We start from the raw sequence: 16,229 nt of genomic DNA on the forward strand, positions 1-16,229 counted from the left end.
AGAACCATCCACCGCAGGCTTCTAAACAAGACGTCCCACAACGGATCGGAACACATTCCTGCCCATAGTATTTTATAACCCCACCCCTGTGAACGGATGGCTGTTAGGCGTGTTGGTGCCACCCCTGTACAGGCCTCACACAAGCAGGTGATCGCCTCTAGCACGGCGTCAAAAGTTAAGTCACCCCTGATCGAGTAATTATGTCTTACAGGCTATCCGTTCAGTACACAAGTCTGTATGTCTAAGTCCTCTCATCTTTATCCCAGAAAATGGATTTCTATTCAGACTGACCAATGCAAAAAATAGTAATGCTAACTGTATGATAATACTGAGAAGACAGTTGGAGAAACTATGCAGTTGGTGTATAAATCAATTAATGACATCTTGTTACACTTTGTACAGTGGGTCAGAGGTTCCCCCAGGAGATGTGATGACCAAGACAAAAGCAAGTGCATTCAGCTAGACTAGGGCAGGCACCCCAGTCTCACTAAAAACCAGCCTCTCAAATAACCCACAGCGATACCCATTGTTGTTGCCCCACACAAGCTCACATGATTTAGGTGAAGGTGGTCATGTGCAGGGCCATCCAAATACCACCAGCCAAACAGAAGAAAGGCAGGAACAGTCAGAAGCCCCTCCCCCCTCCAATCAAACAGGCAGAAGCCCCTCCCCCCTCCAATCAAACAGCATGAACAGTCAGAAGCCCATCCCCCCTCAAATCAAACAGCATGAACAGTCAGAAGCCCCTCCCCCCTCCAGGCAAACAGCATGAACAGTCAGAAGCCCCTCCCCCCTCCAGGCAAACAGCATGAACAGTCAGAAGCCCCTCCCCCCTCCAGGCAAACAGCATGAACAGTCAGAAGCCCCTCCCCCCTCCAGGCAAACAGCATGAACAGTCAGAAGCCCCTCCCCCCTCCAATCAAACAGCATGAACAGTCAGAATCCCCTCCCCCCTCCAGGCAAACAGCATGAACAGTCAGAAGCCCCTCCCCCTTGCCGAAACAAAATGCAACTCAATAAAATAGTTATTAGATCAACTCACGCTTCAGATCGGGCAATTTCATCCAAAGTTGCAGACGCTGTAAGATATCTACGGACAAACATTAGGACAATGAAATGACTGACTTATTACAGAGGGAGGAAGGAGCAAGTTAGAGACTTTAAACACACACACACACACACACAACCACACACACACACAACCAACACACACACACACACAACCAACACACAACCACACACACGACCACACACACACACAACCAACACACACACACACACAACCAACACACAACCACACACACAACCACACACACAACCACACACACACACACACACACATATAACAGACAGTCCAAAAACTTGCCACAATATTTTTTGTTTGTTTGAATAGTGCATATAGTGACCAATAGTAACCCTACGACAATGCATCAGTCTTTGGAAAGTTCCAGAAGTGTCAAATACTCAATTTCTACCGTTTTATTACAGCTGAGTTTCTCTCAAAACTCGGTCCCTGGGGTCCCCCCTCTGGGTGCACGTTTTGGGTTGTTGCCCTAGCGCTACACAGCGGATTCAAATATACACGACATCAAGCTTTTGATGATTTGAAATCAGTTGTGTAGCGCTGGGGGGGGGGGGGGGGGATAAAGCAACCCAGGTGGGGCGACATGAGTTGTGTTAACCCTGCGTTAGAGGGTTAAGGACCCAACACAACATCTTCCTCAAGCTTGGACATAGTTGGCAGTCACATCTCCTGTTTTTTTAGTGATTTAATTTTTTTTTTTAACTCTTTGTACTACTTTTCATAAACATAAATGGACTAAAATGTGTCAAGCATTAGAACCTATTGGATTAGTCCTTCGTTGAGCACAAACCATTACACAGTGCCTGAACATCATTGTTAGTGTAATGTAAACAGTACAGTACAGTCACCTGCATGGGAAAGGAGGATGAGGCTTTAGTTCTGCTGTCTACAATGGAAATTAAATACATAGCAAGCGTTGCTGTAGCTGTAGTCTGACTAATGCATCTGTAAAAACACTGATACACTGATGATTCTGTCTAGACCCAATTAAGAGATGTCCCACGCAACACACAGACAAACCCAAATAAAATACCTGTCTTCTAGGGCCCAGGACCATACCAATATGGCGACACTCGTTAGTATCGTGGCAAAGAAACAAAAACACGAAGCGGATTTCACTTGTTTAAGGACAAAGCCCTAACGTTGGAAATAAAACACTTATTTTCCAAGGTATAGAACACAATATTTTACATTCAGCAGGTTTTAAAAAGATCAAAGAGTTAATTTTTTTCCATGGATTACTCTTATTATTTGGTGATACTAGCATCACAGCCATAGCGTCATCCCTACACAGGCACTCTCGTTCATTCTACATCCTCACTCCCGAGCCACGCGACTGACGACTCCCGAGCCACGCGGCTGACCACTCCCGAGCCACGCGGCTGACCACTCCCGAGCCACGCGCTGACCACTCCCGAGCCACGCGGCTGACCACTCCCGAGCCACGCGGCTGACCACTCCCGAGCCACGCGGCTGACCACTCCCGAGCCACGCGGCTGACCACTCCCGAGCACGCGGCTGACCACTCCCGAGCCACGCGGCTGACCACTCCCGAGCCACGCGGCTGACCACTCCCGAGCCACGCGCTGACCACTCCCGAGCCACGCGGCTGACCACTCCCGAGCCACGCGGCTGACCACTCCCGAGCCACGCGGCTGACCACTCCCGAGCACGCGGCTGACCACTCCCGAGCCACGCGGCTGACCACTCCCGAGCCACGCGGCTGACCACTCCCGAGCCACGCGGCTGACCACTCCCGAGCCACGCGGCTGACCACTCCCCGAGCCACGCGGCTGACCACTCCCGAGCCACGCGACTGATCAAGCAAGACAACCGTTTCTTTGGGGGGCCAGCCCACCGTCGTCTCTCCCTCTCACTGCCCATGGTCGTTTATCAGTCCAGCTCTCTTTCAGTCTCTCTCACATTCCAATCCTCCCCTCTCCTCTCCCCACACAATCCTGTGGCGGGTCTGGGCTGTTTGTCTGGTGAGAAACTCTGCTCTGTGTGTGTGTTTATATATATTTATGCGCTGAAAGGACAGTGAAAGATAGCTGACAAATAAGCACCATGTCTTCATGTACGCCTTCAGCCACCCCAGACAATTTAATTTTCTTTAGCAACAGTGGATGTGGTAGTTTCACTACCTTAACACACAGATGTAGGATATAATGAAATGTATAGTGAAAGAGGGGAAAACATCATTCCCCCATGTATTTCAGTTACCCTCATTTTAAGCGTGAAAAATCAACCACCAAACTAACAGAAGGCGCCCCCTCGTGGACTAAGCCAGTAATACCTTCAATACCAGGACGAGAGAAGGATGTTATGAACATCGGGAGAGCGACCAAACCTAGTTATAAAACTATCAGAGATATTAAGTTGTTGGTTCAGAGGAAGTGGGAATGAGGATGTCACCTTAAAGCAAAGGTGACATCCTGGGTGTTAACAGGAAATACAGCACAGGGAAACAGGAAGTGATAGAAGAAGAGAGAGAGAGTCATTGCCAGTTAGCCACCTCATCCAAAAGGGACAAGAGATGGACCTAGAGCTTGAGCTCCCTCAGTGGAGTACTACAAGCCATTTCCCCAGTCTCATACAGCAGGCTTTGAAGTTTCCCCAAGCAGAAGAGATCTAGTCTGACAGAAGGGACTGTATGGGGTTAGTCGAGGATAGACAGCAACTCTTTGGCAAACCAACAGCGGCACGTTAACGCATGGCAGAGAGAGAGACAGAGAGAAACAGAGAGAGAGGGACAGAAAGACAGAGAGAGAAAGAGAGAGACAGAAAGACAGAAAGACAGAGAAAGAGAGAGACAAAAAGACAGAGAGAGAGAGACAGAAAGACAGAAAGAGAGAGACAGAAAGACAGAGAAAGAGAGAGACAGAAAGACAGAGAAAGAGAGAGACAGAAAGACAGAGAAAGAGAGAGACAGAAAGAGACAGAAAGAGACAGAACTTAGTGGAATGTACCGATAGAAATATATTATGTAGAACAAAACGAACTTCTGACATGTAGAATAAAAGAATCACGTCAGCTCTACTCGTGACATTTCTATCTGCAAAAGGTGAAACAATATCTGCCTACTGAACGTGGGAAAACTTCGTTATGACGACACCCAATGCACCGGGATAACTAGGAGACCCTGCATCTTTCTGCCAAGTTAAAACTAGACTGTATTATAAAAATAAAAAAATAGAAACTTGCTTATATAAAACAGATGGTATCATGGGAATGTGAGTTCTCACACACACACGCAGCAGGCAGAGGAACCCACAAAAGGACAAGTGTTATAGAAGCAAGACCACAATGATACAGTAGCCAGGGTACACAGCAGACACTAGTAGCCCACGGCAGGTGTTCTCAAATAGACATTGAGGGTGAGAGAGAGAGGTAAAACTTTCTCATTCCACTCGCCAAGTTTCTCAGTGGTTCTGACATAGCTAGAGAACAGACGGGCTTAGAGATGTACAGGCCTGAACTGTGCCAGGCTGGCTGTCTGATTCACGCTACAAGGCCAAACCTGTTCTGACTCAGATGTCTGTTCACCTTGTCCTTTTCATAGCGTTGAAACATTAAGCCACATTTCAGTTTGGTTTTATTTTAAAAACTCATTGACTGAAATGAGTTAAATTACTTGAATTCCATTTTTTAATACCCCCCCCCTCCCCTGTGAGCTCAATACGCACATTGCCGTTGATATAAAAATCAGGTCAAGCCAGAACTGCACGATGTAGTAGGGGAGTTGTAGTTTCAACAGCCCAATATTCTACATAGTTAATTAATAAATCTTCTGCATCTAAACTACAATGACCACACTACTATTGTCTGGTCTATTTTTTTATTTATTCTTTTAAACGTGCCTGCTTATGTTAGTGTGGGGGGCGATGGAGAGAGAGAGATGAGAGAGAGAGAGAGAGAGGAGAGAGAGAGGATGAGAGAGAGAGAGAGAGAGAGAGAGAGAGAGAGAGAGAGAGAGAGAGAGAGAGAGTAGAGAGAGAGAGGAGAGAGAGAGAGAGAGAGAGAGAGAGAGAGAGAGAGAGAGAGAGAGAGAGAGAGAGAGAGAGAGAGAGAGAGAGAGAGAGAGAGAGAGAGAGAGAGAGAGAAGAGAGAGAGAGACAGAAAGACACAGAGAGAGAGAGAGAGAGAGAGAGAGACACAGAGAGACACAGAGAGAGACAGAAAGACACAGAGAGACAGAGAGACAGAAAGACACAGAGAGAGAGACAGAAAGACACAGAGAGAGAGACAGAAAGACACAGAGAGAGAGAGAGAGAGAGAGAGAGAGAGGGGAACACAGAGAGAGAGAGAGAGAGAGAGAGAGAGAGAGAGACAGAGAGACACAGAGAGACAGAAAGACACAGAGAGAGAGACAGAAAGACACAGAGAGAGAGACAGAAAGACACAGAGAGAGAGACAGTAAGACACAGAGAGAGAGACAGTAAGACACAGAGAGAGAGACAGTAAGACACAGAGAGAGAGACAGAAAGACAGAAAATGGGCGATGGAGAGCAGTTACTTGGCCAGGTATCTCTACCTGAAAACACATGATCTAAATGATTGATAGTTCAGTCATAAAATCACACCTTAATTTCTTTAAAAAACGACTAAAATAGTGAGCGGCAGCACTACAGAGATGAGATGACCTGGAACTAAATAATATGAAGTCAGCAAATAAAACTAAATGTAATAGACACAATAACTGAAATATTTCAAGTGGATGACGGTTAGTAAGTGATCAGCAGTAATGGACAGTCACTACCATCATGGGACTTTCATTATTTGATTCTGTGTTAATGCATTTAAAGTTATTATTTAATAAAATAATTAATACAAAACCATGATTATAATATATATATATATATTTTTTTAAATGGACGAACTGAACATGAATAAAAAGCACTAAAATCGCTCAGCACTAACTTTCCAGATTGGCTCCAGAAACGTACCCAGCACGACAGTAGAAATCAGGCATTCAGTATGCAAGACACTTAGGTTTTGTCGTGCTAAGATAAATCTGGCGAGAGTGGTCCTCTGTTAGCATGAGCATGACGCTAGCAACACTAAAAGGTTGTGGGTTCAATTCCACATATACAACAAAAAAACAACAATGTATGCACTCACTGTACTGTAAGTCTCTCTGGATAAAAACATCAGCTATATTAAATATTTATATCTGAGGAGGAGAATCCATTAACTAAGGCTACTTCAATCACTGATGCTGACTGATACACCTTCACTATCAACATCAACAAATAAAGGTTTTTTCTCCTTCCATTTTGACTTGGTAATATATGTGGCATTTTAAGACTGAAAACAGGATTTAGAAGAAGCCTCGATTTAAAATGGCTTCTTCACTCAAATCTAAAAGATGCTAGGATGATACGCTAGGATATTACAGCATGATCGGGAACTAGAAGCACAAGCATTTTTTCCGCTCCACTCGCATTAACATCTGCTAACCATGTGTATGTGACCAATAACATTTTGATTTGATTTGAATCATGCACCTTATATAAACGCAATGGGGCAGTTTGAACGTTGAAATTACAGAGAGTTACAGCACGAGTCATCATAAACGGCAAAAGGAATATTTGAGTAGGGTCAGAGGTCGTAGTAGACGGACGTGATTGTAAAAGCCTACGGATCACATCTGCCTTGATGTTCACTTCAGTGCACTCACAGGGCCACTCCGCACTCACAGGGCCACTCCGCACTCACAGGGCCACTCCGCACTCACAGGGCCACTCCGCACTCACAGGGCCACTCCGGTCTACACTAAAAGCCCTGACCAGGCCAGAATGATAGAAGGGAACAGCAGAGAGCGTCTAAGAACAATCGATCGCCTGACGTTACTGCAAGCGATAAATTGATGTTATTTTAACAACCTAAGAAGAAGAATATTACAGATACATTTTTTTAAATGTAAATTATTTAAAGGATATTCTACTTACGCATTAGAGGTCTGGACATCCTGCCACCCCTTGGTGAGGTTCTGTTTGAGCTCGTTGAGGGGGCTCAGCCCCAGCTTCCTCTTCAGATCAGCAGAATGCTTCTCTTTGGCCAGGAGCACCTGTCTCAGGGTGCTGATCTCCTCTTCCACCTGACAGCAACACACCAGAGCGTTCAACCACTGGCTGGGCCAAACCTAGTTATGAACATTACCATTGTCTGAAACAAAAAGTTCCACTCAAATGTTCCTGGGACCGATTAAATCAAACTCAGTCAAAAAGGGTTGTGATCAGATTAGAGCACAGGGACAATAAACAGACAGAACACGAGGCCTATATTGATTCCAGCTGACAGACACCGGCAGACAGAACCATACCTTGACTAGCTCAGAGCGGATCTCCTCAGCCTCCTCCTCTGTGAGCCCCGGGGGTAACGTGTTGATGGAGGATACCCCCACGGCTCCGCCCTCCACGGGGACATCAGTCAGCGGGTCTGCTCCTCCTGCAGGGCCCAGGCCCTTGTTGGGAGAGTTCAGGTTGATGTCTGGGTCAAGAGAGAGAGTAGGGGCAGGGGGGCATGCTGAGTTGAGAGAGAGAGAGAGTAGAAGGCCTTGAATTGATGTGTTAGTGTCATCTACAGTAATAATAATCAACTTTATTGGTACAGCGCTTTTCAATACAAGTAACAAAAGTGCTTCACATCAAATAAAAGTGCATAAACAGGTAAACAAAAGGAATTAAAAACAGACATGAAAAGCATCTTCATAAAAAATATATTTTTTAAAAAGTGTCTCTTCAGCAACGATCAGCACTGATCTCCTCTGGCAGACCACTCCTACTAAGTCCAGGGGTCCTAATGCCCAGTCTCCTTTCGCCGTCAACCTAAAGACCTTGGAATGGTCAACAGTGCCCTGCCAGAGAACCTCTGGCTGCATCCTGGCTCGTAGGGAGATTTGTGGACAAATGACCAAAGGTTATTTACAATCTGAGTTGTAGCATGTCGGGCTGTCAAATAGAACCACCACAGATTTTATATCATTGAGCTGAATTTTTTAAAATGTAATTATAAAAAAAATGAAATACAAAATTGTCAGACATTCAACATTTGGGGTCAGCAAGACACTGGTGAAGGGTCACTACGCTAGCTTGGTCACTGGGTCTTTGTCAATAGAGCTGTGTCTCATCTGCATAGCAGCGAAACGGAAAGCTGCGAATGATGTCACCAAGGGGGAGGATATACATGGGGAGGGGGGGGGGGAATTGGTCTCAGAATTGACCCGAGGGGACACCATAGTGAATAGGTGCCGGGGACGATACGGAAACACCCATTCTCACTGAGAAACGTCTGCCACAAAAGATATGACCTGAACCAGTCGAGGGCAACGCCGGAGACTCCCACCCACCTCTCTAGCCAGTCAACAAGGATGCTATGATCCCGAGTATCAAACACAGAACTGAGACCCAAATGAACTAGGATAGAGCATTCACCGTCAGCCAACAGAAGGTCATTACGGATTTTCAATAAAGTCGTTTTCGTGCTGTGAAGTGGGCAGAAGCCCGACTGGAGGTTTCCAAATAAGTTGTTCATACTCAAATTGCTTGAAAACAACCTTTTCCAAAATCTTAGATCATTTTTTTTAAAATTTAATTTTTATTTTACCTTTATTTAACCAGGCAAGTCAGTTAAGAACAAATTCTTATTTTCAATGACGGCCTAGGAACAGTGGGTTAACTGCCTGTTCAGGGGCAGAACGACAGATTTGTACCTTGTCAGCTCGGGGATTTGAACTTGCAACCTTTCAGTTACTAGTCCAACGCTCTAACCACTAGGCTACCCTGCCGCCCCTTATATAGATAGATAGAGAAAGGTCTATAATTATTTAGTCAGGAGTGGTCTAGATCAGGCTTTATAAAATGAGAGGTTGGAACAGAGACAGAATGTTAGGGCCAACAGGGAACTATTTACAATAGATAATAATGTTAGGGCCAACAGTAGTCAAGTAGGGACCCAAGGGGCAGGAGAAGGTCTTCATGTGAGGAAACATATTAAGGAGGGACTCGAAAGGATATTTGCTCCAATGTGCAAAAAGGAAGCCGCAAACTGTCACAAAGTAGTTGCCTCAGGCGCCTCCTGACCAGAAATGCTGGTAATGGAGCCAACTACTGTCAATTTTGGGATCTAATATTTTCTATATTTCCTGTAAAGAATCGTAAAAACTATTGGCAGAGATGATGGGGGATGTGAGCGTCACTGTCATTTAGTCGAAGTTAACATTGTTTTTTTTTTTTAAAGAGCGAGTGTGGTCATTTAAAATAAAAAAATAAATTCAGGTACAGGCAGACAGTGTATTATGGATATTCTAAAGTAATCTGACATAGGTCATTAAAAACCATTCACCAAGTCATCTGTGTGAAGACAAGACTATAGAATCAGTGGGATAGAAAACCCATGTCCATTTACTAACAGATTTATTTGAATTATTTGAATTAGGAGGTGGGGAAGAAAGCATTAAAAACAGAGACATCAATAGTTTCCAAATTCTCCATATTCAGACACACAGGACAAGATTAAGAGTACGGTCACATGCACCAAATACAACAGGTGTAGACTTTAGTGAAATGCTTATCTTAAATCATTAAAGAGCAGCAGGAAAATAACAATAGCGTGGCTATATACAGGAGGTACCGGTACAGAGTCAATGTGGAGACTATATACAGGGGGTACCGGTACAGAGTCAATGTGGAGGCTATATACAGGGGGTACCGGTACAGAGTCAATGTGGAGGCTATATACAGGAGGTACCGGTACAGAGTCAATGTGGAGGCTATATACAGGAGGTACCAGTACAGAGTCAATGTGGAGGTTATATACAGGGGGTACCGGTACCGAGTCAATGTGGAGGCTATATACAGGAGGTACCGGTACCGAGTCAACGTGGAGGCTATATACAGGAGGTACCAGTACCGAGTCAATGTGGAGGTTATATACAGGGGGTACTGGTACAGAGTCAATGTGGAGGCTATATACAGGGGGTACCGGTACAGAGTCAATGTGGAGGCTATATACAGGAGGTACCGGTACAGAGTCAATGTGGAGGCTATATACAGGGGGTACAGAGACAATGTGGAGACTATATACAGGGGGGTACCAGTACAGAGTCAATGTTCGGGGACAAAGGTAAGTCGAGGTAATATGTACATGTAGGTAGAGGTACAGTAACTATGCATGGCTAATAAACAGAGTAGTAGAACCATAAGGGGGGGGGGGGGGGGGCACAAAGTTAAAGGATTCTAACAGGTTAATTAACTCCCCAGCTAGAACATCATGAATGAATGTTCTCCAAGAATAATAAGCCCGTCACGTTTAAAAAGAGTAGACCAAAGAGAAGCAGTCTGCCATGAACAATCTATTAGGTTCAGGAGGGCGTTACACTAAACTATACAAAAGGTGGGCTGTTTCTTGTTCAAGCAAAAGATAAGGCTCTCAATATGAGGAAAATTCACCACATGGCATATAAAGTGGACTCCATGAATGATGGCTGCTGCCCCCCCCCCCCCCACCACAGCCCGACAGCCTGGATTTTGTCTTTTTGTAGATAAGAAAAAGGCTGGAGGGGGTGGTTTCATTTTATAGAACTAAAATCCTTGGGCTATATGCCAAATCTCACACAACATGAAAGTATCAATGCCATTGTAAATAATTTAAATCATTGCCTACGTAGAGGGTCTTTAGATTTGGCAGGGTAGCCTAGTGGTTAGAGCGTGGAGGCGGCAGGGTAGCCTAGTGGTTAGAGTGTAGAGGCGGCTGGGTAGCCTAGTGGTTAGAGTGTAGAGGTGGCTGGTAGCCTAGTGGTTAGAGTGTAGAGGCGGCAGGGTAGCCTAGTGGTTAGAGTGTAGAGGCGGCAGGGTAGCCTAGTGGTTAGAGTGTAGAGGCGGCAGGGTAGCCTAGTGGTTAGAGTGTAGAGGCGGCAGGGTAGCCTAGTGGTTAGAGTGTAGAGGCGGCAGGGTAGCCTAGTGGTTAGAGTGTAGAGGCGGCAGGGTAGCCTAGTGGTTAGAGTGTAGAGGCGGCAGGGTAGCCTAGTGGTTAGAGCGTTGGACTAGTTACCGAAAGGTTGCAAGATCAAATCCCCGAGTTGACAAGGTACAAATCTGTCGTTCTGCCCCTGAACAAGGCAGTTAACCCACTGTTCCTAGGCCGTCATTGTAAATAAGAATTTGTTCCTAACTGACTTGCCTAGTAAATTAAAATTAAATAACCCAATCTTGACACGGATAGCTGCTAGATTTACAAAGTTAAAAGACCTCTAACATTTAACTGCACTACGGGACATGTTTCCATGTCCTCGTCAGCCAATTATGACAGAGGAGCAATACCAGACCCAGGCTATCAGTCAGTTTATTTTGGTTTTAGAGGGGTGGATCAGCTTTAATATTGCAGATAGATTGTCTCGCTTCCATCATATGTAATTGTCTGCATCATTTCCAATCATACATACATATATACACATTACCATACATACATATATTATATACACATACAAACACACATATATTATATACAAACACACATACAAGGTTACATTACACACACATACTTTTAATATACCTTTCTTAATTATTCCCCAAACCCTCCCACCCCTATTTAGTTTGTTTTATAGTCCTTCCTCTATTTCTGATGTCCATCCATTTTGATTTCTATTTGCAACTGTGCTGTTTCACAAACGTTCTGCAACAATTTATTTATATTTTACAGACCCGGTATGTTTTTCATTTGTTATGTTAGTCCCACCCTTCAGCTGCATTCAACCCCTCCCATCTCTCTCTCTTAACACCATCCAGTCCCTTCAGCTGCATTCAACCCCTCCCATCTCTCTTAACACCATCCAGTCCCACCCTTCAGCTCCATTCAACCCCTCCCATCTCTCTCTCTTAACACCATCCAGTCCCACCCTTCAGCTGCATTCAACCCCTCCCATCTCTCTCTCTTAACACCATCCAGTCCCACCCTTCAGCTGCATTCAACCCCTCCCATCTCTCTTAACACCATCCAGTCCCACCCTTCAGCTGCATTCAACCCCTCCCATCTCTCTCTCTTAACACCATCCAGTCCCACCCTTCAGCTGCATTCAACCCCTCCCATCTCTCTTAACACCATCCAGTCCCACCCTTCAGCTGCATTCAACCCCTCCCATCTCTCTCTCTTAACACCATCCAGTCCCACCCTTCAGCTGCATTCAACCCCTCCCATCTCTCTTAACACCATCCAGTCCCACCCTTCAGCTCCATTCAACCCCTCCCATCTCTCTCTCTTAACACCATCCAGTCCCACCCTTCAGCTCCATTCAACCCCTCCCATCTCTCTCTCTTAACACCATCCAGTCCCACCCTTCAGCTGCATTCAACCCCTCCCATCTCTCTCTCTTAACACCATCCAGTCCCACCCTTCAGCTCCATTCAACCCCTCCCATCTCTCTCTCTTAACACCATCCAGTCCCACCCTTCAGCTCCATTCAACCCCTCCCATCTATCTCTCTCAACACCCTCCAGTCCCTTCAGCTCCATTCAACCCCTCCCATCTCTCTCTCTCAACACCATCCAGTCCCACCCTTCAGCTCCATTCAACCCCTCCCATCTATCTCTCTCAACACCCTCCAGTCCCTTCAGCTGCATTCAACCCCTCCCATCTCTCTCTCTCAACACCCTCCAGTCCCTTCAGCTCCATTCAACCCCTCCCATCTCTCTCTCTCAACACCCTCCAGTCCCTTCAGCTCCATTCAACCCCTCCCATCTATCTCTCAACACCATCCAGTCCCTTCAGCTCCATTCAATCCCTCCCATCTATCTCCTAACACCATCCAGTCCCTTCAGCTACCGTCAACCCCTCCCATCTATCTCCTAACACCCTCCATATTGGATTGTCAGTCAAACAGTTTGCCATGTTGCTAGATATAATCCTGGAACCCCTGTGGTCAGGGTGAAGCCCGTCTCTTTTAAAACTGTGCCACAGCAAATTGTTTTTAAAAAAGTGTCACAAAGCAGACATTACTATCGACACAACGTTTCTTCATTCGTTTAGGGCAACGAGGCGGTTGAAATGTTCCCGAAACTCTTCAATATCAAGGGAGGGGTGGGGCTCAGAGGTAATTCAAAATGTAATCAAATTGTATTGGTCACATACACATATTCAGCAGATGTTATTGCGGGTGTAGGGAAATGCTTGTGTTCCTAGCTCCAACAGTGCAGTAATATCGAACTAAATGCTGGTGTTCCTAGCTCCAACAGTGCAGTAATATCTAACTAAATGCTGGTGTTCCTAGCTCCAACAGTGCAGTAATATCTAACTAAATGCTGGTGTTCCTAGCTCCAACAGTGCAGTAATATCTAACTAAATGCTTGTGTTCCTGGCTCCAACAGTGCAGTAATATCTAACTAAATGCTTGTGTTCCTGGCTCCAACAGTGCAGTAATATCTAACTAAATGCTTGTGTTCCTGGCTCCAACAGTGCAGTAATATCTAACTAAATGCTGGTGTTCCTGGCTCCAACAGTGCAGTAATATCTAACTAAATGCTGGTGTTCCTGGCTCCAACAGTGCAGTAATATCTAACTAAATGCTTGTGTTCCTAGCTCCAACAGTGCAGTAATATCTAGCTAAATGCTTGTGTTCCGAGCTCCAACAGTGCAGTAATATCTAACTAAATGCTTGTGTTCCCAGCTCCAACAGTGCAGTAATATCTAACTAAATGCTTGTGTTCATGGCTCCAACAGTGCAGTAATATCTAACTAAATGCTTGTGTTCCTGGCTCCAACAGTGCAGTAATATCTAACTAAATGCTTGTGTTCCTGGCTCCAACAGTGCAGTAATATCTAACTAAATGCTTGTGTTCCTGGCTCCAACAGTGCAGTAATATCTAACTAAATGCTTGTGTTCCTAGCTCCAACAGTGCAGTAGTATCTAACTAAATGCTTGTGTTCCTGGCTCCAACAGTGCAGTAATATCTAACTAAATGCTTGTGTTCCTGGCTCCAACAGTGCAGTAATATCTAACTAAATGCTTGTGTTCCTAGCTCCAACAGTGCAGTAATATCTAACTAAATGCTTGTGTTCCTGGCTCCAACAGTGCAGTAATATCTAACTAAATGCTTGTGTTCCTGGCTCCAACAGTGCAGTAATATCTAACTAAATGCTTGTGTTCCTAGCTCCAACAGTGCAGTAGTATCTAACTAAATGCTGGTGTTCCTAGCTCCAACAGTGCAGTAATATCTAACTAAATGCTTGTGTTCCTGGCTCCAACAGTGCAGTAATATCTAACTAAATGCTTGTGTTCCTAGCTCCAACAGTGCAGTAATATCTAACTAAATGCTTGTGTTCCTGGCTCCAACAGTGCAGTAATATCTAACTAAATGCTTGTGTTCCTAGCTCCAACAGTGCAGTAATATCTAGCTAAATGCTTGTGTTCCTAGCTCCAACAGTGCAGTAATATCTAACTAAATGCTGGTGTTCCTAGCTCCAACAGTGCAGTAATATCTAACTAAATGCTTGTGTTCCTGGCTCCAACAGTGCAGTAATATCTAACTAAATGCTTGTGTTCCTAGCTCCAACAGTGCAGTAGTATCTAACTAAATGCTGGTGTTCCTAGCTCCAACAGTGCAGTAATATCTAACTAAATGCTTGTGTTCCTGGCTCCAACAGTGCAGTAATATCTAACTAAATGCTTGTGTTCCTAGCTCCAACAGTGCAGTAATATCTAACTAAATGCTTGTGTTCCTGGCTCCAACAGTGCAGTAATATCTAACTAAATGCTTGTATTCCTAGCTCCAACAGTGCAGTAATATCTAGCTAAATGCTTGTGTTCCTAGCTCCAACAGTGCAGTAATATCTAACTAAATGCTGGTGTTCCTAGCTCCAACAGTGCAGTAATATCTAACTAAATGCTTGTGTTCCTGGCTCCAACAGTGCAGTAATATCTAACTAAATGCTTGTGTTCCTGGCTCCAACAGTGCAGTAATATCTAACTAAATGCTTGTGTTCCTGGCTCCAACAGTGCAGTAATATCTAACTAAATGCTTGTGTTCCTAGCTCCAACAGTGCAGTAATATCTAACTAAATGCTGGTGTTCCTGGCTCCAACAGTGCAGTAATATCTAACTAAATGCTTGTGTTCCTGGCTCCAACAGTGCAGTAATATCTAACTAAATGCTAGTGTTCCTAGCTCCAACAGTGCAGTAATATCTAACTAAATGCTTGTGTTCCTAGCTCCAACAGTGCAGTAATACCTAGCTAAATGCTTGTGTTCCTAGCTCCAACAGTGCAGTAATATCTAACTAAATGCTTGTGTTCCTAGCTCCAACAGTGCAGTAATACCTAGCTAAATGCTTGTGTTCCTAGCTCCAACAGTGCAGTAATATCTAACTAAATGCTTGTGTTCCTAGCTCCAACAGTGCAGTAATACCTAGCTAAATGCTTGTGTTCCTAGCTCCAACAGTGCAGTAATATCTAACTAAATGCTTGTGTTCCTAGCTCCAACAGTGCAGTAATATCTAACTAAATGCTTGTGTTCCTAGCTCCAACAGTGCAGTAATATCTAACTAAATGCTTGTGTTCCTAGCTCCAACAGTGCAGTAATATCTAACTAAATGCTGGTGTTCCTAGCTCCAACAGTGCAGTAATACCTAGCTAAATGCTTGTGTTCCTAGCTCCAACAGTGCAGTAATATCTAACTAAATGCTTGTGTTCCTAGCTCCAACAGTGCAGTAATATCTAACTAAATGCTTGTGTTCCTAGCTCCAACAGTGCAGTAATATCTAACTAAATGCTGGTGTTCCTGGCTCCAACAGTGCAGTAATATCTAACTAAATGCTGGTGTTCCTAGCTCCAACAGTGCAGTAATATCTAACTAAATGCTGGTGTTCCTAGCTCCAACAGTGCAGTAATATCTAACTAAATGCTGGTGTTCCTAGCTACAACAGAGCAGTAATATCTAACTAAATGCTGGTGTTCCTAGCTCCAACAGTGCAGTAATATCTAACTAAATGCTGGTGTTCCTAGCTACAACAGAGCAGTAATATCTAACTAAATGCTGGTGTTCCTAGCTACAACAGAGCAGTAATATCTAACTAAATGCTGGTGTTCCTAGCTACAACAGAGCAGTAATATCGAACTAAATGCTTGTGTTCCTAGCTCCAACAGAGCAGTAATAT

At 44.6% G+C, this 16,229-nt stretch overlaps 1 protein-coding gene across 12 annotated transcripts in view; it reads right to left on the reverse strand.

Moving 5' to 3' along the window:
- The window catches only part of LOC109881162 (tumor protein D54-like), a 43,010-nt gene that overhangs the window by 14,466 nt on the left and 12,315 nt on the right, over positions 1–16,229 (reverse strand). For 4 of the 12 annotated variants that reach the window (XM_031803629.1, XM_031803622.1, XM_031803626.1 and 1 more), the window contains exons 2-4: positions 7,410–7,612; positions 7,036–7,184; positions 1,043–1,090 (exon numbers count right to left, since the gene is read on the reverse strand). In XM_031803629.1, coding sequence (XP_031659489.1) covers positions 1,043–1,090; positions 7,036–7,184; positions 7,410–7,612 — 400 coding nt within the window. The remainder of the gene's footprint in view (positions 1–1,042; positions 1,091–7,035; positions 7,185–7,409; positions 7,613–16,229) is intronic. The other 8 variants (XM_020473317.2, XM_020473316.2, XM_031803628.1 and 5 more) reach the window with 3 other exon arrangements.

Source organism: Oncorhynchus kisutch, linkage group LG24 (assembly GCF_002021735.2).
Source record: "Oncorhynchus kisutch isolate 150728-3 linkage group LG24, Okis_V2, whole genome shotgun sequence".
NCBI lineage: Eukaryota > Metazoa > Chordata > Actinopteri > Salmoniformes > Salmonidae > Oncorhynchus > Oncorhynchus kisutch.